Source organism: Bos grunniens, chromosome 7 (genome assembly GCF_055505025.1).
Source record: "Bos grunniens cultivar Pamir isolate PY7600 chromosome 7, Bosgru_T2T1.0, whole genome shotgun sequence".
Classification (NCBI taxonomy): Eukaryota; Metazoa; Chordata; class Mammalia; order Artiodactyla; family Bovidae; genus Bos; species Bos grunniens.
The window spans coordinates 25,096,039-25,120,654 of record NC_141171.1 but is presented as its reverse complement, the minus strand read 5'-3'; the positions used below and the strand labels follow the sequence as shown (position 1 = coordinate 25,120,654).

Genomic DNA, 24,616 nt, shown 5'->3' with positions numbered 1-24,616 from the left:
AGCCAGACATCCTGAAATATGAAGTCAAGTGGGCCTTAGAAAGCATCACTATGAACAAAGCTAGTGGAGGTGATGGAATTCCAGTTGAGCTATTTGAAATCCTGAAAGATGATGCTGTGAAAGTGCTGCACTCAATATGCCAGCGAATTTGGAAAACTCAGCAGTGGCCACAGGACTGGAAAACATCAATTTTCATTCCAATCCCAAAGAAAGGCAATGCCAAAGAATGCTCAAACTACCACACAATTGCACTCATCTCACACGCTAATAAAGTAATGATCAAAAATCTCCAAGCCAGGATTCAGCAATACGTGAACCGTGAACTTCCAGATGTTCAAGCTGGTTTTAGAAAAGGCAGAGGAACCAGAGATCAAATTGCCAGCATCTGCTGGATCATCAAAAAAGCAAGAGTTCCAGAAAAACATCTATTTCTGCTTTATTGACTATGACACGGCCTTTGACTGAGTGGATCACAATAAACTGTGGAAAATTCTGGAAGAGATGGGAATACCAGACCACCTGACCTGCCTCTTGAGAAACCTATATGCAGGTCAAGAAGCAACAGTTAGAACAGGCCATGGAACAACAGACTGGTTCCAAATAGGAAAAGGACTACATCAAGGCTGTATATTGTCACCCTGCTTATTTAACTTATATGCAGAGTACATCATGAGATACGCTGGGCTGGAAGAAGCACAAGCTGGAATTAAGATTGCCAGGAGAAATATCAATAACTTCAGATATACAGATGACACCACCCTTATGGCAGAAAGTGAAGAGGAACTCAAAAGCCTCTTGATGAAAAAGGAGAGTGAAAAAGTTGGTGTAAATCTCAACATTCAGAAAACTAAGATCATGGCATCTGGTCCCACCACTTCATGGGAAATAGACGGGGAAACAGTGGAAACAGTGTCAGACTTTATTTTTCTGGGCTCCAAAATCACTGCAGATGGTGACTGCAGCCATGAAATTAAAAGATGCTTACTCCTTGGAAGGAAAGTTATGACCAACCTAGACAGCATATTCAAAAGCAGAGACATTACTTTGCCAACAAAGGTCCATCTAATCAAGGCTATGGTTTTTCCAGTGGACATGTATGGATGTGAGAGTTGGACTGTGAAGAAAGCTGAGTGCTGAAGAATTGATGCTTTTGAACTGTGGTGTTGGAGAAGACTCATGAGAGTCCCTTGGACTGCAAGGAGGTCCAACCAGCCCATTCTAAAGGAGATTAGTCCTGTGTGTTCATTGGAAGGACTGATGCTGAAGCTGAAACTCCAATACTTTGGCCACCTCATGCAAAGAGTTGACTCATTGGAAAAGACCCTGATGCTGGGAGGGATTGAGGGCAGGAGGAGAAGGGAACGACAGAGGATGAGATGGCTGGATGGCATGACCAACTCGATGGACATGAGTTTGGTGAACCCCGGGAGTTGGTGATGGACAGGGAGGCCTGGAGTGCTGCGATTCATGGGGTCACAAAGAGTTGGACACAACTGAGCGACTGAACTGAACTGAGATTTCAAAGTCTTATATAATTTTATAGTTTTAATTCTCTGGGTAGTTCCAAGATTCTAGAGATTGGCTAAAGTCTGTATGGCCCCTTTTACCAAGCATATAGACCATTTTGATGTATTTTTGTCTTGGTTGCTGTTGTAGTTGATACCAACACAGTATCTTTTCTGTTACATTTTTTTTTTTCTTCCTTTTCTTCCAGGTCTACCAAAAGCAGCTATGATTTGTCATCTGGCAGCTATGAAGAGTTCTACTGGATTATGGGCTTTTGGTTGTACTCCTGATGACATCATTTATATAACTCTTCCTCTGTATCATAGTGCTGCATCTCTTGTGGGAATTGGTGGATGTATTGAATTAGGTACGCTTTCATTGTCTGTTTGAATACGTTTTCACAGTGTCTAATAATTAAAACTTGTCTTCATTAAAGTTTGAAATGCTATTGGTAGAATTCAGAGTAATTGTGTGCATGTTATACAGCTATAAAATGTTTACTAAAAGGACACAGCTTCATCACCCTTTGGAAAGAGCAGTGCTGTGGGAATTTGGCCTTGTGGTTGGAACTGGCTGTTGACAGGATTTCCTTCTCCATGTGATCTCTCACTGTTTAGTGGCCAAGCCCTGCCTCCTTAAGTGGAGGTAGGAGCTTTCCCAATCAGAAGCCTAGTATTTCTTAAGTCTTAGCTTTGGAAGTCACATGGATCATTTTATCTGCATTTTGCTGATCAAAGCAAGTCACAAGCCAGCTCAGAATCAAGATTTGACGAGTGGGGAAATAGACCCCACTTCTTGAAAGAAAGAGTGTCAAATTCACATTGTGAAGGTAAGTGCAGAGGAGGAGTTATTGAGGTTATCTTTGCAAACATTGTACTCCAGATACCCAAGAAGTCATTTAGTGGAACTGACAACTCAGTATATTCCACTGATAATCATGCTGAGATTATGTGTCTGTTACTAGCTCACTCAGAAATAATTTTTAGAGATCACTCATCATGATTTATATATATATATATATATATATATAAAATACTATAAAGTAATTTTGTAGAATGGTATGTTTAAAATGTGATAAATGTCCACAGTAAATAAAGATGAAGGTCAAGACATTAGCGTTTTCCTTGGAACATATTCATATGACTTAAAATTGTTATTAAAATTAGGTTGTTAAAATTAGGTTCTCCAGTCATCAATGGACCTTTTTGTTGGTGCTTTCTTACTAATTCTACCTTGCTAACTCAACCTCAAAATATATGAGGCTGCTTTAAAATTTTTAAAAATAAATACTATGTATATATTCAAGGTCAAAAGTAAGTGAATATTCTTGGTCTCTGTGAAGAAGGATGAGCCTTATCTATATTCATTCTCTACTACTTATAATTGTCCTGTTTATTTTGACTGCTTCTTTCATCCCATGTATTGTAAGAAGCATATCTACAGTCAAATATAGAATTACAGCATGAATATTTTTAGAAGATTTATTGGACTGTAAGATTAATGTTTTCAAATGAGCTTGATATAAATGGCCGCTGATAGATTATAAAAGCCTTGAAAGTGAGCAAAACTCTTCTGGACGGAGCAACGTCATTTGTGTTTTATGTTAATTCTGCCCTTGAATTTTCTCCCTTGTGCCTTTTTATGCCTTTTCTCATAGGTGCCACTTGTGTGTTAAGGAAGAAATTCTCAGCAAGCCAGTTTTGGAATGACTGCAGAAAGTATAATGTGACTGTGTTTCAGTACATTGGAGAACTTTGTCGCTACCTTTGCAAACAACCTAAGGTAAGAGAAAAAGTAATTTCAGAAAGAAAAGGTATTGAGAGATAATAATTTTTGTTTGCTTATACTCCATTTTTTTTCCAGAACATAGTTTAACTGACTTACAAGGATATATGCAAAACCCCAAAATAAAATAAATATAAAACAATCAAAGAAAATAAAAGAAGAGCTATTTAGGAATGTACTAATGTGCTTTTTATTGAGGCAAGGGAAGAGAGACTTGCAATCCGGTCCACTTCATGCTTATACTGATTAAAATGTCTGTAAACAACAACAAAAAAATTTCTATAAACATAGCATGCATCTGATTATGAAATTACTTTCTGTTTACAGAGAGCAGTTATTCCAAGGGTTGAATTAGATCATCTTTTACAATGTTGGTCTTTTAAAAAAAAACACAAAAACTAATGACACTGATTATACTTGTTTTTCTATTTTTTTTTTTGAACAAGTGATTACATTAGAACATTTTTTTGTTTGGTTTTGCTGTAGACTTAAAAAGAAATGTTGCTTTGCACTTTGCACTTATCTTCCCGCTAAGGTGGTCATTTTCATGACCTTTTGATAAATCACCCCTTCTGAAAACAGACAGGTAGGGACAGTTGTGTAAGCCTGAAGGCTGTCTTTATATTAGTTGGTTTGCTTTTTTGCCTTCAGGAGTTACCGTCCTTTTCCTGGTCTCATTTGTATTTCAAGATGCTTATTTTTCAACTATCTGATGGTCTAAACATACTTGAGGCTACAAAGAAGGGACTCTGTAATCAAATCTACACCAGCCCCCTGAAGGGTGCTAGTAAAGGATGCCTCACTATGCAAGGTGGAGCAGCAGAGCCTGACTGATGCCCTGCCCTTGACCTTTGAGAGAAACACATTTTCTAAGACATGTCTCACTCATTGCCTTTTCCCATCTTCACCCTGGCTTAAGGCATGGATGGTGGACTGGAATGCCTTCTCTGGCAGCTAAAATATGGACATGTAATCCTTCCTTACCCACAGCACAGCTGAGGCTAGACTGGAGGCATTTAAATAAGACTGTATTAAAGATATGGAATTACACAGGAGAAAGAACACAGAGAAGAATCTGAAACTGGAGAATCTTATTTACAAAATGCTTGTCATTTTAAGCTTGGAGTTTACCATCGTGAGATCTCCCATCTGACTCCTGACCTGTGTCCTGTGGGAGAGGCCATCCTACCCTTTTGTCTGGTCAAGAGTGCTTCAAATCCCTATGCATTCCCCACGTTCATGGCTTAGACAAGGAGTCTCATAAAAGTGTTTCAGCTTTTTGACTTTTATTCTTCTCCAGGAGAGTTTGCCAGTGTCAGAATTGTGGTCTTACCTGAAGATTCCCAGTAGAATAATTATAGGGGTACAGACTGATTTATTTCTTCTTACAGATTTTATTGTATTTTTCGATGATGTGACACCTGAACTATTTGAGGAATTAATGCCCTCCAGTAAAATGAAAGGCTTTTTCAGTGCAGGACATCGTAAGCACTACCTAACAAACTTCTTCATAGCATTTCTAGACCGTGGCCCCAGACATTCCTATTTCCTCTCATCCTTTATTAGCAACACGAACTTTTGCAAGATCATTTGCTCTGTAAGTCATTATTACATGGTTGGATACATTCATTAAATTTTTTCTATAAGTTTTACCATCTTAAATGATGCTATATTTAGTATCCTCATGGAATATAGTCGGTGTGGGGCCTCAGAAGTGAAGGTAGTCAAAGAACACAGACGTTTTGGTGAGTTTTACGGCATGTTTCCAGATTGCTGTTCAGAGTGATTGATGTGATTTAGAATCTCATTGACAATTTGGAGTATGCCCACTGCACAGTCTCTTATTGATACTGAGTGGTATTAAAAATAAGGGTCTTCCAGTGTCCTTCACGGAAAGCAAGACACTAGTTGTTTTTGTCATTGTTGTTGTTAGTAGCGCTTACATTTTATTTACGTGGGTAACACTTAAAATACATTATGCTTTGTAAGTTTCTGCAAAAGTCCCTGTAGGATGGAGAACAGGGAGAAAAGACCAGTCTCCCTGGCTCACTGTTTCAGATATAGTGGATGAAACCCAACTTGCTTGGGCTTTGTAGTAATATTGTTCGAGCAAAGAATGTTGTTTCTTTTTTAAAAAAATGAGGAAAAGAGTTTTAATTTTATTTCTAGTTTAATAAACTAGAAGCTAACATATTTTTGATTTCTTTGTTAAGATTACTGGCAAAATGGGGGAGCTTTTTAACTGTAGCTCCCTTTTAAAATACCTCTTTTACTTATTTATCTCTTTGGCACATGTTTTATCTTATTCATTTGAGCTCCTATTTCGTATAATAAATTAATTAAGTTTGTTATATTTGCTATAAGCCTTTTTTCATGATGTTTTCCTTTGACGTTTTTAAGCGAGGTGAAATATTCTTTTCTCTTCTCTAAACTTGTACTGCGCTGATTTGGGAGAAATACTGTAGCTGAAGAAAATTTGAGAGAACTGAATTGAGAGCAGAACTCCTGGTTGTTTAGTTAATTATTTTAATTCTTAAAGTTCTTTGAGGAAAGACTCATGTTTGTGAAATAATCTGTAAGCACTTACCCAAAGACAAGTTGATGAGGAGAGAGGGAAATAAACATATTTGCTGAAAGGAAAACGTAACGATTTTTTTTTGAACAGAGATACATTGTATTACCTAATCTTCTTTGTTGATTTCTCACAGACAGAGTACAAACAGTTCTTGGCATTAAAGATTGGGAAAAGAAGAAAGTCATTTTGTTATGACATCTTATCCCTTCAAGGGGATCTTGTTCTCTTGCTGCCCAGTGTTCCTTCCTTTCAATGAACTTCCCTGAAAGGAAGTGGCAGTGTGTGCTGAGCAGCCAACACAGCAGTGGGTTCAAGTCGGGCCACAGAGTTAACAAGTGACACAGTCCACACACCTTCAAAGGAAGTAAATTGCACGTCTCATTAGATGTGGTTTTAAGCCCCAGAGATATTTAATAGACATATTTAAAAGAAAGCAAAACCACATATTCTCTATATCTAGAGTTGCTGTCCATCTCAGGGTAAGTAATATATTCTGGACATTCACCTGAAGGCAGAAGCCACAGTCTGAGTTGAGTGTTTGTATGTAGTTGCATAAAAACCTCCTAGAGTTGACTGTCCCTAGCTGGAAGCACTTATCCACCCCCAGACTCAACCCCATCATTTTTCTCTTTTTAAAAACTTTAGTTACAAAATTTCCTTTGGCATAAACATTTGGATGTGCCTCAAACTGCTGGCAGCAGCACTGTCCTTAAAGAAAATCTAAAAAAAAGTATCTGAGGTACTCGCTCCTCTTAGTCATGGAGTGTTGGAATTATCTTCTTCCCCTGAGACTAGAAAAGCAGCTCTTTCCCCATCTTCCAATCTTACATATTTTCTACATTACTGAAGGCCATCATACATTTTATCATAGATCTAGCCCTATATTTTCTTAATATTAGGGCTTTTCAGGTGGCACAGTGTAAAGAATTTGCCTGCCAATGCAAGAGACACAAGAGACACTCAGGTTCAATCCCTGGGTCAGGAAGATCCCTTGGAGGAGGAAATGGCAACCCACGCCAGTATTACAAAAGTGATTACAGATAATGATAAATATTACGGAGAAACAAAACCTTTTGAGGTGATGGAGACCAATGAGTGGTAGGAGTGAGGGATTGCTGATTAGATGGAGCGGTCAGGGAAGACTTCACTGACATGGTAACCTGAGAGCTGAGGAATCATGATGGTGTGGGTGGGATACTGCCAAGGCAAAGCTAGCGGACTGCAGTCATGATGGAATAAACTGAAAACAACGCAGCCCACAGCGGACACACCACTGAGTGTTTAATGAGATGCAAACTGGCTGGGCCATCCATGGACCAGATCTTACGGGGCTCAGTAGATCCTGGAGGTGAAATTTGGATTTTGTACCCTTCAGAGCATTTGGGAAAAGATGAAAGTAAACTAGAAAATATACCCATTCGGGAATCCATTTTGAAGGAAAGATAGCAAGATAATAAGATTCCCATTAGTTCAGGAATAGGGAGGGAAGAGTGAAGAAGATTGCAGTTCAAATGTCTAGGCAATTGTGAACTATCTGTTGAGATAAGGAAAACTGAGATTCAAGAAGTGAAAATTAAATATCTTTTGGACATGTTAAGTTTGGTGTGTTAGACATCCAGTTTAAGTAGTAAAATAGGCAGTTGAATGCAGGAATCTGGAGCCCAAAATGTACAGGGAACGGGGCCTAATTAACAAAGCCCTCTGTTATGATGCATATGTATTATGCCTCTTTTTCAAGTTAACATTATAGTCTATCATTTACACTATATAGTTTGTCTATAGCTCTCAATGTGGAACACCCACATTTTGACATTCTCAAAGCATAGCTTATATTCTTTAGTATATGTACATTTGTATGTATGTTTTCTATTAATTATATCCTATTTCCCTTATATTATTTTCTTAAAATTTAAGAAATTTACTGGGAACTAGAAAATATACTTATGATTCTGAATATTATAGTGAATATTAACATTGAATATTAAACTTTGACAATATTAAAACTTTGACAAAATAGTTTATGCTCAACTCTCATCATGAAGAGAGACATTTTAAAACATTTTAAACGTATTTGATATATTTATTGAATATTTTTCATTAAATATTAAATATTCTTCATTCAATTCTGTATAGATTATACTAAACTTTCTTTTTAAAAAAATTTTTTTATTATTATTTTTTTTACATTACAATATTTAGTAATGTTTAGACAGTCCTGAAGTGAACCCTTAAGTGTTTGCTGTGTTTTTTTGAAGGTAGCAAAATGAAAATGTTGGCATTGATGATGTGAGATTTTTTAAGACTTCATTATGAAAGGGAACCTGCTGTACTTTCTCCAAAGAGAATCCATCATTTCTTTCAAGCTTTAAGAGGTTTCCTTCCATGGACAAAGAAGCCTGGCATGCTACAGTCCATAGTGTCACAAAGAGTCAAACACAACTGAGCAACTAACACTTTCACTTTGTCATATTTAGATAAGATGTAAGGATAAAGACAATTCAATAGTACTCGAGAATAAAATTCCAATTCTTGTGGTTTTGCAACCCTATGGACTGTAGCACGCCAGGCTTCGTTACCCAAGGGGTCTCCAGGCAAGAATACATGGGTCGGTTGCCATTTTCTTCTCCAGGGGATCTTCCCAACCCAAGGTTCGAACCCCCCTCTCATGCATTAGTGGGCAGATTCTTTACCACTCAGTGACTAAATGATGCTGACTTAACCTAGATCTCTTGAACTTGTATATTGGTTTTATCAGTTATGTTTTTAATGGGTCTGAAGACAGTTACAGGCTCTCATTGGCATTACCTTGTCCCTGATTCAGGGCATTACTATTTATTCTTTTCTAATTGAAAAATGAATATTTTTAAAGCATTTTTTCTTTTATTGTGTTTTCATTTTCTTAGTCTCTGTATTACTTCAAGTGTTTTACCATTAGGTTTTCCCCATTTCACATCTTGTGAAAGATGTAGTTTGTCAAAGAATTAAGCTTTGGAAACTTTGATTATCCCATGTAGTAACTTCCAAAGAATGACACTTTAAAATTAATGTGAATTGTAGTTGTTATCAAGATGTTCTGATTTAGTTTCATTGCCATTGTCTTCTTGACAGCACTCAGAATAATTGATTTTATCTCCAAGATCCAGTTGTTTAAAAATATTTAGTACTTTTTAAATTTTTTCTTTTCCTCAGATATTTGAAGCATATTTTTACATGGTTGAGAAAATCAGCTCTCTTTTAAAACCCAGTTTTTCTTTAATAAATCAGAGACGTGTTTACTATTCTCATACTAAATATGAAAGCTTTAGAAAAGTTGGCAAGGAACCAGAACTTTCTTTTCTGCTGAGAAGCTACAAATATATAAATATGAGGGACTAATATTTAAAAATAGCTATTAGCAACCTAAATGTTGGTAGAATTAGAAGGGAATTAATGTTTTGGAAAGTTTTAGAACTGTGTATATATTAAAGGCTTTTTATAAATGCATTTTTAATACTTACTGATTCATAGTTCATGGGTAGTGGTACATATAAAGCATACATGTCTTTTTTCTGTCTTATCTATTATACATTTGCTGCTGTCATTTCCACTAGAATACATATATCCTTTTTTACTGGATTTCCCCACAAGTTTGCTTTATATGGAAAGCCATCAGGTAGTGTGTTGGCTGTGGAATCAAAAGACACAGGCTCAGTTCAAGCTTTTATTATGTGACTCTCTACTGGTCTCTTCTCTTGGAGCCACAGGTTCTGTCTTTATATTTGTTGTTGTTGTTCAGTTGCTCAGTAACGTCTGACTCTTTGCGACCCCATGGACTTCAGCACACCAGGCTTCCCTGTCCTTCACAACCTCCGTGGGTTTTCTCAGACTCATGTCCATTGAGTCAGTGATGCCATCCAACCATCTCGTCCACTTTCGCCCCCTTCTCTTCCTGCCTTCAATCTTTCCCAGCATCAGGGTTTTTTTCCAGTGAGTCAGCTCTTCACACCAGGTGGCCAAAGTATTGGAGCTTCAGCTTCAGCATCAGTCCTTCCAATGAATATTCAGGGTTGATATCCTTTGGGATTGACTGTTTTGATCTCCTTGCTGTCCAAGGGACTCCTAAGAGACTTCTCCAGCACCACAGTTCAAAGGTATCAGTTTTTCAGTGCTCAGCCTTCTTTGTGGTCCACACCCATACATGACTACTTGGAAAAACCACAGCTTTGACTTTTGCCAACAGACCTTTGTTGGCAATAATATCTCTGCATTTTAATATGCTGTCTAGGTTTGTCATAGCTGTTTTTCCAAGGAGGAAGTGTCTTTTAATTTCATGGCTTCAGTCACCATCTGCAGTGATTTTGGAACCCAAGAAAGTAAAGTCTGTCATTCTTTCCATTGTTTCCCCAACTATTTGCCATGAAGTGATGGGACCAGATGCCATGATTTTCATTTTTTTGAATGTTGAGTTTTAAGCTAGTTTTTTCACTCTCCTCTTTCACTTTCATCAAGGATTTCTTTAATCCCTCTTTGCTTTCTGACATAAGGGTGGTGTCAGCTGCGTTATTGATATTTCTCCCAGCAATCTTGATTCCAGCTTGTGCTTCATCCAACCCGCCATTACATGATATACTCTGCATATAAGTTAAATAAGCAGGATGGCAATATACAGCTTTGATGTACTCCTTTTCCAATTTGCAATTAGTCTGTTGTTCCATGTCCGGTTTCTAACTGTTGCTTCTTGACCTGCATACAGGTTTTGCAGGAGGCAAGTAAGGTTGTCTGGTATCCCCGTCTCTTTAAGACTTTCCCACAGTTTATTGTGATCTACAAAGTCAAAGGCTTTAGTGTAGTCAAAAGTTAATTCATGTTTTTCTGTGACATCTTATGGAAAAACCTGAATGAACTTTTTGGCTAACCCAATATAAAATAGATAACAGTACCTACTTCTCCTAATTTGCCCATTGATTCTAATCATCCAGTTATAAGATGTGAAAAAACGTGAAGTGATAAGCCAAACACAAGTGGAAGGATATTATTTTTAAGCAGAATGTGGTAATGTTTTTCATGAATGTCATTATAAAATTAGAATAATTTTGTAGTGTTAAAAAATATTTGGCCTTTGAATAATAAAAACCATGCAACATTGATTACAAAAATCAATTTAGACCATTATTATTTTAAAATAAAGCTTTACTAATGTTAAAATGTTAACAGGTTTATATTGCACTTGTCACACAAAAACATTAGAAATAAAAATACAAAATCGGAAACCCTGAAAATATTATACCTGTTTCCTCTTGGGGTATATCCTGCTGTTACTATAAACATGGTGTATTAGTTGGTTTTCCTACCTTCCATATTGATTTAACATTTTAAAATTTATATTCAAGATTATTTATTTTACTATTTATTTGCTATTTTCCACATTGCCTCTTCCTTTAATAATCTGTTTCTAATGTCCATGCTATGGACATATGAAGTCAAGGTCAGAAATTGTGGATCTCTGCCTTTCTAGTAAGGCTTACCAGAAAATACAAGATTCTTTAGCAAATTATTAGCAGCCTGAATTTTCCAGCAGATGACTTTATTCCCAGTGAAAGAAAGACAATGGATTTAAATAAAAAAGAGAGTTCTAAGTCCATCTTTTCCATTAATTCATCATGTGGCATCAAGCAAATCATTTAATTTCTTTGCACCTTGGAGTTAGGGAGCTTCACATTCAAGCCTGTCTTCCCTATCTTATAAGCTCTGTGATGATGGGCGAATTGTTCAGCTTCTCTGAGCAGTCCCCACAGCAGTCTTTTCATCTACAGGATGAGTATAATAACAATTACATCCAAAGCTGACGTAAGTATTAATGAGACAGAAATTGAAGTACAAATGGAGACAGATGGGCCATAATGATGGAGTCTCCTGGAAGAGGAGACAGCCTTCTCCAAAGAGGCCTCATGAGATGTTTTTGTTATTGTAACAAATGTGCCAAAGTTGTTCTAGTCTCCAGCCTGACAGGTTCGCAATCGCATCTATCAGCCCGTATCTCTATATTAGACTCATATAAACCAGGCTCAGGAATGCCAGTTTATAGCTTTAAATTGGCTCTATTGCTGGGATCTTCCTCAGTCTTCCTGACCTCTAAATGGTAGCATGTCCAGAACTCTCAGTCAAGCCTTTCCCTTCTCTCTCTCCCTGGACGTGTTCCCAGCTGAAAATACCATCTACAACTTAACTCTCAAAAGTGTATCTGCAGCTCTGTCATTAATCTTCCTTGCAGCTGCTCTTTTTCTCACACCTCCACGAGCACATCCTGCAGTTTCAACGTTTAAATATTTCCAGACTCAAACCTCGTCTTACTGCCCTGCTGCTCTCATCTGCATTGGCACAACTTCCTGCCCCTCCAAATCCCAGCAATGGCCTCTTCTGAACTCCATTTTGCCCTTCTAACTTCAATTCTTATGTAGCAGTTGGAATGATTCTGTTAAAATGTAAATCAGATGTTACTTCACTATTCAAATCCCTGTGATAGTTTTCCTGGAGGAAAATCCAGATGCCCTTAGCATGGGGCCATACAGCTCTGTGGGATCTGCTTGCCCTGCTAGGATCCCCCACCCCCACCCCGACACACACTCTGCTTGTTTCATCCACCCCAGCCTCAGTGGCCTCCTAACTTTTTCTTCAATGCACCAGGACTCTCAGTTCCTCCCCTTGAATGTTCCCCCCAGATATTTGCATGTCTCACTCTCTGGCTATTCAGATCCCCTCCTCCTCCTCCTCAGAGAGGGCTTCTCTGGCCACAACCCATATTTATGTCTGGTACAAGTCACCTTCCCAACTCACGTGGACCCCACACTCAAAATCGGGTTGTACTGTTGAGACTGATGATGTCATACGTGCACTAAGAGAATGTGAATGGATTTATTACTCACATAATGTGACTTTCTGGGGAGAGGAGGACAAGGGGCCCAAGCAGGTCAAAAACTGACTTGGGATAGCAGAGGAAAGAGACCAGTTCAGCTTTTATTGTACTAAGAGGCTGGCACTAGGGTGAGGGACCTTGTGCACGTAGCGTTGCTCATGTGCTTTGAACTTCCTGTTGCTGCCAAAGGAAGGAGCCCTGGCCATTCTCAATAGTTTGCTCAGATTTAGGGCAGAAGAGGAAGGGGGATGGGGGTGGTTTGAAATCTCTCCACAGTCAACCATAAAGAATGGAGTCAGGCTCTTCACTACAGTCTCCTAGTTCTCTTTCACTGCCTTATTTTCCTCATAAAACATATCACCTCATTATATATTTCATAGATAATTTTTATTTGTTGTCATTTAATCTCCCCACCCTATGATATAAGTTCCAGGAAAGCAGGAGGTTTATCATTTTTATCTATAGTTATATCCTCAGTACTCAAAATGGTGCCTGACATCGTAGTGCTGAATAAAAAATAGTTGTATTAGTTTTAAAAATAAAGTAACAAATATGAGAAGACCAGTTGCTGGGACATACAAGTGTTCATGATCGGCACAGCCTTTGCCTAGTCCCAGACCTGAAAGGGAAGCTCAATTGCAGTGAGAAAGTCAGAGTTCCTGGGGAGGACAGAGTCCAGGGAGAGTTCAGAAAAATCACAGTCGGCATTATTGCCTAAAAGGGCCTGAGGCCATTGCTGCACTCAGCAGAAATTATCTTGCGTTTTTCAGAACATTCATTAGTGACTCATGGCAGTTGTGGCTCAGGTGAACTTTTTCTGGGTCTCCAGGGAAGATCGTCCTCCCTTTTAGGTGAGTGAACTCAGTCATTTGGGTTAGAGGTGAGTCTTGTCACCTCCTGAAGCTGGTCTTTCTCTACAAAGCCACTTTGCAGCGCCGCTGGTCTGAAGCATTGCTTTCCTCCCATTTTCAGTTCTCCCAGTGCTGCCAGGATAGAAAGCACCTGTGCAGAGTGATCTACAAATGGCAATCTTGATTACTTATTATTTTCTAGAAAATGAGTGGAAATGAGCCCACTAGGTGTCACGGTGTGATTGGAAGGACTGATGCTAAAGCTGAAGCTCCCTTGATGCAAAGAGCCAGTTTATTGGAAAAGACTCTGATGCTGGGAAAGATCAAGGGCAGAAGGAAAAGGGGGTGACAGAGGATGAGATAGTTGGATGGCATCACCGACTCAATGGACATGCGTTTAAGCAAACTCCGGGAGATAGTGAAGGACAGGGAAGCCTGGCGTGCTGCAGTCGATGGAGCTGCAAAGAGTAGGACTTAGGAACCAAACAACAATGTGTTAGAGCTTTTTGTGGTAACACTTGCGGTCCCAGAGGTCTTTTCTTACTGTTATTTATGATGTAGATTGGTTTGTTGAACTGATGACTGTCATCTCTGAAATCGTGGCTTGCCCATACCCAGACTGGAAAGGCAGCTTGACCATGACTTTTAGGGGCAGCTGAGCCTATACTGTCTTAGCAATAGGGGACTCTGCTTTCAAATCCTCTTAGGTCCTTTCTGGAAAGAGTCCCCTGGCCTCTCCCCTCCACCATTCCTTTCCTGCTTCAGTATAAAATCTGCTCTTTTGTGCCTGTTTTCTTGTCAACAGGATTCTCTCTTACCCTGTTTGAACTTGAGTTTCTTTGTCCCTGTTCTGTGACACCCACTGGGCTTGCTGTCTGTATTTTTCCAGTGTGTAGTAGTAGAGTGTCCATGAAAGAAGCAAACTGTTGGAATGTTATAGTCATTCTTCTTATCACTGGGATGCGTGGGTGTGATACTTGTATATGTGTGATTACAGTGGGTTTTGGAGAAAAGAGGTCTTCTGTTAAATAGAATCAAGATGGAAGAATTGTAATCCCTAACACAAGTTGTATGTTTTTGATGATCCTTTACGAATTACACCATACTTTTGTTTTGTCCCTTAAGTCACTGCTTATCCAGGGCTAAAAGGCAGAAAAGATTTGCCCCTTTGTTTTCACTGTGAGTTGTTGTTTTTTTTTTTTTTTTGTCGCTCCATCTATCAACAGTCTTTGTTTCCTGAGAAATCAGGGTTGATACACAAAATTACCTATATTAAAACAGAGCCTCCAGAGTTTCACTTTTCATAAGTATATAAAGAGGCTATTCAGCCTGGGTGTGTTGTAGATTCACTGAATAGGATTAAGCACGTGGTCTGGAAGAAGGAGGCTTTGTTTCTAAGAGGCATTGTTAGAGACCTGTATATTTCAGCACAGGAATAAATCTGTGACTGGTAGGAGGTAACTGCAGTTTAGCCAGTCCCTCAAATACAGAAGCTCAACAGACACTCCTGGAAAACAGCTCCCAGAGGATATTTTGAAGAAACAAGAGCCTTGGTACAAATTACTGTGACTCCTCCACTGCTATGGGCACATCGTTGTGATGCGTGGCACTGAAAGCCAGAGGGAAACCATCTACTGGAAACTGTGACCCTGGAATGTCAGCATTGAAAGCTCTGATCCATTGAGCAGGTTCTCTCTTAAATTTCAAATGGGATAAAATGTGTCTGTTCTGTGTACAATGAAGTGGCTTACTCTGTGTGTGCACCAGTGTATAAACACTTGAGCCCTTACTGCTAAACTAGAATTTCCTTTTTTTCTTACTACTAGTTTTATGTATTTATTTATCTTTGGCTGTGCTTGGTCTTTGTTGCTGCGAGGACCATTCTCTAGTTGTAGAGAGCGGGGCCTGGTCTCTAGTTGTGGTATGAGGGCTTCTCATTGCAGTGGCTTCTCTGGTTGCGGAGCACAGGCTGTTGCAGGCTTCAGCAGTTTGGGCTCCCAGGCTCTAGAGCACAGTCTCAATAGTTGTGGCACACAGGAATAGTTTCCCCACGGCATGTAGGATCTTCCCAGATCAGGGATCAAACTCGTGTCTCCTGCATTGGCAGGTGGATTCTTTACCACTAAGCCACCAGGGAAGCCCAGACACCCAGGATTCAATTGTTTTCTATTACTAAAATCATGGGGAAAGGCTTGGGAAAACAGAGCAAGAGCTGTTGAGGGGTTTTGAGCTGGTTTTCTCCCTGCTCTCCTTCTTTCTTTCCTTCTGTCCGTTCCTCCTTCCTTCCTTCCCTCTCTGCCCACGGAGCATGTAGGCTTTGATGAGTTCACATTCTATCTCTGTTTATTTGATGTTTGACTTTGGACCTGAACTTCATTATCCCAGTGTGCAAAATGGGGATAATGCTTCTTATTTCATAGAGTTGTCATGGTGATTAAAATGAGATAATATAATAACCTGGTCACGGGATACAGACATACTCCCTTGCTTCTTCTGACATGACTGCAGGCTTGTCTTTTGTTCCCGTCCCACACTGTCCAGATTTCTGCTTTGCCCTCTCTCTTGGACTCTCTCTCTTGGTTTCTGATCGTAAGTCTCTCTATTTGCATGCGTCTCGTTCTGTGTGCCTGCACGCTGATGCCTCTGTGTGCAGCTGTGCGTCTCTGTGTATGTGCTTCTCTCTGTCTTCCAGGATATCTGTGTCTAGTTTATATCTTTTTTTTTTGGCTTTGTGTGTGTGTGCATGTGTATTTGTGAGAGAGCAAACACCCCTCGGTGTGCATGCGTCTTTGTCACCATCTCTCGCTCTGTTTGTGTTGTGGATCTCTGTGCTGTGTAACTGTGTCTCACTTTACACCCCTGCGTGCGCGCGCGCGCGCGCGTGTGTGTGTGTGTGTCTTCAACTGTCTTGAGTGTCTCTGTGTTTCTGTCACATGCAGATGGGTCTCTTTCTGCCTCTGCATATGTCACTGTGTCCATGTTTCTATGTTGCTCTATTTCACTCTGTTTCTTTTTTTTTCATATTCTCTCTCTCTCTAACTTTTACTCTCTGCCTTTCCTCTTCCATCTGTCTCTTTGTCTCTGCCACTCTGTGTCTTTCTTTTGTGTATGTGCCTATGTAGGTGCTATGTGTTCATTTGTTCATTTAATTGTGCTTATATTTACGCATGCTTTCCTCATCCTGTTCCCAACACAGCCTAGATATCCAGTGACATTTAGGTAGTAACCTCATAACTCAGGAAGAAGGGAAAGGAATTGGAATTTTTCCTAAAAGAAGTCTTTAAGAGACTTTTAGACAGAGAGGAACTTCTTTAAATGATAGATGGGCATTAGGAAGATTAAGACTTCCCAGATGACACTAGTGGTAAAGAACCTGCCTGCCAGTGCAGGAGATGCAAAAGACAAGGGTTCAATCTCTGGGTCGGGAAGATCCCTTGGAGGAGGGCATGGCAACCCATTCCTGTATTCTTGCCTGGAGAATCCCATGGACAGAGGAGCCTGGTGGGCTGCAGTCATGGGGTTGCAAAAAAGAATCAGACACAACTGAAGCGACTTGGCACGCATGCATTAGGAAGATTTGGTTACATTTTAGATGATTTACCACTGATTTCACAAATCACCTTCAAAAAGGACACACATGAGATTAAGTGTGATTCACAACCTCAGACCCTGCTCTCAATTTCCATATCAGTTCAGTTCAGTTGTTCAGTTGTGTCCGACTCTTTGCAACCCTGTGGACTGTAGCACACCAGACTTCCCTGTCCATCACCAACTCCCAGAGCTTGCTCAAACTCATGTCCATCGAGTTGGTGATGCTATCCAACCATCTCATCCTCTGTCATCCCCTTCTCCTCCTGCCTTCAATCTTTCCAGCATCAGGGTCTTTTCCAACAAGTCAGTTCTTAACATCAGGTGGCCAAAGTATTGGTGCTTAAGCTTCAGCATCAGTCCTTCCAATGAATATTCAGGGCTGATATCCTTTAGGATTGACTGATTTGATCTCCTTGCAGTCCAAGGGACTCTCAAGAGTCTCAATTTTCATATATGCCAGGGTATGCTTGAAGTCTCCCTTTACCAATCTTGATAATTTTTTCTTCTGCACATTTGTCTTTTTGCTGACCCTCCTTTACCATTTCTCTGACCATATAGTGGGTTCCCCCTCTTATCATCTTTTATCTGGATCATTTCAACTGCTGTCTGCTGCAAAACTCTCAGTCCGTCATGCCATTGGTACCAGTTTACTGTTGTTATTACCTCAGGCTCTGCTTGATACCTTCCCTTGGCTTCCAGTCATCTTGCAGGGTCACCAAGAGAGCTTCCCAACATCACTAGGTGGGTAGGATTTTTTCAAGGCTCATCTGAACAACCTTTTGCCCACCAACCAACGTGCTTGTATACATAAGAAACTCTTCACCTGCTTTACAAATAAAACCAACTCCCCTTTATTTCCAGTAAGATACAGCCCTTCTTTTAGGAAGAAAACATAGAATGAATCTGGATGAAAGGCTTAATGAGCTAATTTGTAGCACCAGTGTGTTGTCCAGTTTACCAGGTGGTGTTTGCTATGTGTTAACATTAAGTTGTTGCTTTTCTCACTTTGTGTATAATTTAGGGCAGAGGTCAATAAGCTTTTTCCATAAAGCACCGGGTTAGTAATTATTTTAGGATTTGTGGATTATGCTGTCTGGCACAACTACTTAGTTCTGCAGCTGTATTGCAAAAGCAGGGTAGACAATTCAAATAAATGGGTATGATTCTGTCCTAATAAAACTTATTGACTAAAAGAGGAAGTAGGCTGGATTTAGCCCCAGGTAACCCTTGATAACATCTTGATGGCATTTATGATAACATCTCCCTGGGTATTATATATCTTTAAAGTTTCCACTCCTGTGTAAACTAGTCTTTTAAAAGCTTCTGTTTCTCTTCTCCCCTCACGTCTCCATATATGTGTATATATGTGATTTTGTGTGGGCATATGCCAAACATAATTATATAGTTTGGTCTTGCTCCAGAGCTTCATATATTTTTATATCATTATTATAAATAAAAGAATAATATTATTTTCATTTATATATTTCCACGCTCATGATTTTAATCAGTTAAACAAAAATCTGAATAATGTCATTGAAACTTTAGATTATATCTCAATAAACTGTAAAATAACTGTAATTTATATACCTTATGTTAATTATGTCATTTGTATTTTACTCTTAGGAGTATATGCATACCAGCAACAAAGGAAATATTCAGTCTCTTTTTTCCCACAACACTAAATAATGAATCTGTTGACCTTTCTTCATACCCCTCAAAGCATGATCTTCTGGGTTTTCTTTTAAAGGAAAGAAAAGTAGAATAAATATTTAAACACTTTAAATAAATACATATCTGAAGAGTTAAATATGTGAATTTAATATTTCTGGATAAAAGCCTTATCCTAGTTTTGGTGATTTTATTTTCGATATCATTGAATGACTCTGAATGAATATTCTCACTTATTAATAGTAAGCTTATACAGCTATAGACCACACAGGTTAAAATCTATGTAATTGGGTTTGCAAACAACCTTCTTACTGGTATGCCAGTTCATTTTATAATTAATGATACTTGCTAAAACTCGTCTCTTACCTGAAAAGCATCCAGGAGTCATGCCGTACGAAAGATTGTTCTCTGTTAAAGCAGAATAAATCCTAAGATTTGCAGGACTAATATTTTATATACGAAGATGGCAGTGAAAAATTCTTAACCTGGTTCCATGCCAGGTGGGCAGTATTGGGCATGCCCATGGGAGGAGGAACCAGGACAGAATTGCTCCTGGTTGTATTTAGTGGTAGAGAAGAATCCTCTGTCTTGGAAGAAGCTACTGTGATTGAGGGACGTTTTTGTTTGTTTATTCATTGTGTTTCGTTTATCAGTGGAATATTTACCTTACGAGTTTAAAGGCCTAATGAAATCAGCAAGTCGGATTCTGATGTATCCACAGCCCTTGGCTCTTATTTTATTTTTTTAATTTGATTTTTATTTTACTAAACTAGTACTTTTACAATTTAAAAAAAAATCAGATAGTACTCTCAAGAGAAAACGGTACCCAATGCTGTCAATACTTGATCTCTAGAGGTAAATATATTTAATTATTTTAAGTTATTTTGATTATTATTTACTTCCGTGTTTATTTTTTTTTAAATAATTGTATTTATTTTTGGCTGTGCTGGGTCTCCACTGCTGCCCAGGCTTTTCTCTAGTTGTGGCGAGCAGGGGCTACTCTCTAGTGTGGTGTGTGGGTTTCTCATTGCAGCGGCTTCTCTTGTGGAACATGGGCTCTAGGGTACCTGGGCTTCAGTAGTTGCAGCGTGTGGTTCAGTAGCTGTGGCTCCCAGGCCCTAGAGCACAGGCTCAATAACTGTGGCACAGGGCTCAGTTGCTCTGTGGCATGTGGGATCTTCCTGAATCAGGGATCTAGCCCATGTTCCCTGCATTGGCAGGAGGATTCTTTACCACTGAGGCTCCAGGGAGGCCCCTACTTCTATAATCCTTAATAAAACATGTATGTTACTACTTCTTGATTTTTCAGTTTTAGCTGTCATCTGCTGCCCTTCCTACTCACAGTCATTCATGCACACATATGTTTCTTCTCCCTCTGTGGCACCAATCTAATTATATTAATGTTTTAAAATATTTTGTTTTAAATATGTTTTAAAATATGCTGATAATTAGTTGTTTTCATTTTAAAAAGTCATATATAGTTTGTTCATAGCATACATACAATGTAATTAAAATATAATGAGAATTTTTAGCTTTTTATCCCTGATGCTAATTGACTTCTAAAATTTTGTTTTCTAAATGCTTGTTACTAATTCATCTCAAAACTTTCCATTATAGCTGAAATTTCTGAACATGATTTAATAACACTTCAAGTATTTTTAATCAATTTTATTCATTTTTTCTTGAAGATATTCCCCTAGGTATCATAAAAAATCAGTCATTGTTCTACCAAATGTAAACAGTATTCTGATTTCTACCTCTGCAGATTAGTTTGGCTCTGAGATCTCACCACTTAATATTCAGGCTTGCACTGAATCTACTGTTTTCAATAGATTCCTACACCTGAAATGGTATCTGGTTGGCCTTCTTCAGAGAGTAAGTCTCAAGTATTTGACCAATGCGCAGAGGGCAAACTCCCAGATACATTGTCTGTATTAGGATGTCTCCGAGTGCAACTGCTTCCTACACAAATTTGCAACCAAGATTTCTGCCTTCCTCATGTTTTTTTGTTTTTTGTTTTGATGCTTTGTTGACACACTCTGGAGTGTGTATTGTGTTCCCAAATGCAGGCTTAGGTTCAAACTTATCCACTCTGCTTAGTCACATGCCTCTTATCTCTTCACTTTTCAGGTTGAGAAATTACCTTTCCCATTCTCTGTGTTCTTTAAAGTTAATAGATTAAAATCTCCTTTAAGACTGAGAAGGAACTGAGATAAAGAATGTTCATTGGGCCATTTTTAATTGTGTCAGGGACATTGTGTTCTCTACCTTATTATTATTGCTGACTTATTATTATTTCTTGTTATTTTATATTACTTTTGTAAGGATAATGGTACATCAGAGGGAATCATGGTTTTACCATGACTAAGCTGATATTATATCCTAACTGTAACTTTTTAATTGAGGTATAATGAACATAAACATATTAGTTTTAGGTATGCAATATAATGATTCAGTATATTGTATGTATTGCAAATTGATCACCAGTGTAAGTCTAATTAACATTCAAGACCATACATAGTTTCAAATTTTCTTTTCCTTGTGATAAGAACTTTAAGATTTACAGTGGCCCTTGAACAACATGGATTTGAACTGCAAAGGTCCACTTACTCGGAGATTTTTTTCAGTAGTAAATATCATAGTATTACATGATCTGCTGTTGTTGAATCTGGGAATGTGGAACTGATGATACTAAGGACCAGCTAGAAGTTATGTTTGGATTTTCTACTGCATGGTGGGTCCTTGTCCTTAATCCCTGGTTGTTTGAGTCAACTCTGGTGCCTCAGACGATAAAGCATCTGCCTACAATGAGGGAGATCTGGGTTCAATCCCTGAGTCAGGAAGATCTCCTGGAGAAGGAAATGGCAACCCACTCCAGTATTCTTGCTTGGAAAATCCCATGGATGGAGGAACCTGGTAGGCTGCAATCCATGGGATCGCAAAGAGTCGAACATGAGTGAGCAACTTCACTTTCTACTCTCTTAGCAACTTTCAAATATGCAATTCAGTATTGTTAATTATAGTCACCACGCTGTGTTGTGCATCCCCAGGACTTGCTTATTTTATGACTAGAGATGTGTACATTTTGACCCCCTTCACCCGTTTTTGCTCACTCCTTACCCTGCCCCTGGCAACCACCAATATGTTTTCTGTTTAGGGTTTTGGGGTTTTGTTTTTGCTGCTGTTTGTTTGTTTTTCAGATGCCACATATATATGAGATCATACAGTATTTATCTTTCTGTGTCTGACTTATTTCACTTAGCATAATGCCCTCAAAGTCCATCTATGTTGGCAAGATTTCATTCTTCTTTGTGATGGAATAATATTCACATGTATCTATCTCACATTTTCTTCATCCATCTGTTGATGGGCATTAGGGTCTTCCATGTCTTGGCTTTTGTAAATAATGCCACAGTGAATATTTGTTATTGATCTTCAGTAGCCATTCATGTCTGACTCTTTGCAACCCTGTGGACTGCAGTATGCCAGGCTTTCTTGTCCTTCACTCTCTCCTTGAGTTGTATCCATTGAGTCAGTGATGCCATCCAACCATCTCATCCTCTGTCGCTCCCTTGTCCTCTTGCCTTCAACCTTTCCCAGCATCAGTATCTTTTCCAATGAGCTGGCTCTTCTTATCAGGTGGCCAAAGTATTGGAACTTCAGCTTCAGCATCAGTCTTTCCAATGAATATTCAGAGTTGATTTCCTTTAGGATTGACTGGTTTGATCTCCTTGCTGTCCAAGGGACTCTCGAGTCTTCTTCATTCAGCACCACAGTTCGAAAGCATCAATTCTTTGACACTCAGCCTTCTTTATGTTCCACCTCTCACATCCATACATGATTACTGGAAAAACCATAGCTTTGTCTATATAGACCTTTGTCAGCAAAATTTCTTTGTCTCTGCTTTTTAAAATGCTGTCCAGGTTTGTCATAGCTTTTCTTCCAAGAAGCAAGCATCTTTTAATTTCATGGCTGCAGTTACTGTCCACAGTGCTTTTGAAGCCCAAGAAAATAAAGTCTGTCACTGTTTCCATTTTTTCCCCATCTTCATGAGGTGCACTTTATTGGATCACATGGTAGTTCTGTTTTTAAATTTTTGAGGAACCTCCATTCTGGTAAGGAAGAAAATATATATCAGGGAAAATAAGACTTCAGCATCTCAAATTTAGGAAGAGATTTTCCCAGATATAGGAAAATAAAAGCTGTATTACTCTGGGCCAGTGTTAGCTCATTAGCTACGGGACCCAGTTATGCCACAGACTTACATGAATTTTTTTACTCCTTTCCATATACAACTTACTTCTGGATTGTTGCCATTTAAGTAATAGCAATGACAGAAAGAATTGGGAATTGAAATTAATAAATTAAGAGGAAAATGTTTTCTTCTAACAGAGGGAAGGAGAAAAGGATCATCGGGTGCGTTTGGCAATTGGAAATGGAGCACGCAGTGATGTATGGAGAGAATTCTTAGACAGATTTGGAAATATTAAGATGTGTGAGTTTTATGGAGCTACTGAAGGAAACATTAACTTCATGAATCACACTGGGAAAATTGGATCAGTCGGGAGAGCGACTTTCTTCCACAAAGTAAGTACAATAAAAAAGAGATATATTGAGATCTGCTAATCTCTCTTCTAGACTTTATACTGTAACTTATAGTAAATATTATCACTTTTTTAAAAAAAATTAAGAACTCCTCTAAATAACATAGTTGCCTCTAGGTAAACTGTGGTGCCATAGATTATGAAAACCTTGCCTATCTCCCATCTTTTTCCTCTGTAATATGGGGATAATGATAGTTCTTTTGCTCAGTTTTCAAATTTCACGATAAAATGTATAAACAGCAAGCATAGGTCCTGATATATATTAATTTGATTCTTTTCATTTTCTGTGTTTTCCATCCACAATTTCTACTGTCATTCATTTTTATATCACTCAAAAATTATATGTAGGCTTCTAATATATAGTTTCCTTAAAAACTATGCCAAGATATTACTAACATTTTAAAAGTAGCCAAGGAATTACCTTCTTAGGAGTAAAACACAGCTGATTTCGCAATAGCAACCATGGAAGACAAAATATAGTGGACAGATACCTTCATCTTGCTTGGAGAAAATAATTATCAAATACAATTTATATTCAATAATAATATTTTTAAAGAATAAAAATGAAAATTTGAAATAAGCAAATCCTCAAGGGGAAATAAGCAAATCCAGAATCACAGTAGAATATTTTATCTCTTTGATAGAACATGCAAAAATTTTTTCAATGATATAATGTATTAAATAATACAATAAAGAAACTACTTGCACTGATGAACATACATAGGACACTGAATTTTAAAACTGCTGAATATCCATTATTTTTAAGCATTTACAAAACATTCACAAAGATTACAGGACCACTTAGTGAATTCCAGCAAATTTCATAGGATCAAATATATATGGATTATGTTCTCTGATAACAGCTTAATTAAGATAGAAATGTTTAAAATAACAGCTAGATCTTTTCCTAAATATTTGAAAATGAAGCATCTCTAAATATCTATAAGTCAAAGAAAAATTATAATAGAAAAATAAAAATAGAAAATAATTTAAGCCAAATGATAATGAAAATGTTACATTGAAGAATAAGAATAATAACTGAAGAGTGAAAATTAGTGAGCTAAATATCCATTTTTATAAGTTAATTTTTAAAAACAGCTAAAACAAACTCAAAGAATATAAAAGGAAGGAAATGATAAAGAGC

The 24,616-nt window shown here is 38.2% G+C and overlaps 1 protein-coding gene across 3 annotated transcripts in view; it reads left to right on the top strand.

Moving 5' to 3' along the window:
* Positions 1–24,616, top strand: part of SLC27A6 (solute carrier family 27 member 6) — a 411,258-nt gene that overhangs the window by 361,972 nt on the left and 24,670 nt on the right. For all 3 annotated transcript variants that reach the window (XM_086410493.1, XM_086410492.1, XM_086410494.1), the window contains 3 exons: positions 1,715–1,873; positions 3,164–3,288; positions 23,261–23,455. In XM_086410493.1, coding sequence (XP_086266619.1) covers positions 1,715–1,873; positions 3,164–3,288; positions 23,261–23,455 — 479 coding nt within the window. The remainder of the gene's footprint in view (positions 1–1,714; positions 1,874–3,163; positions 3,289–23,260; positions 23,456–24,616) is intronic.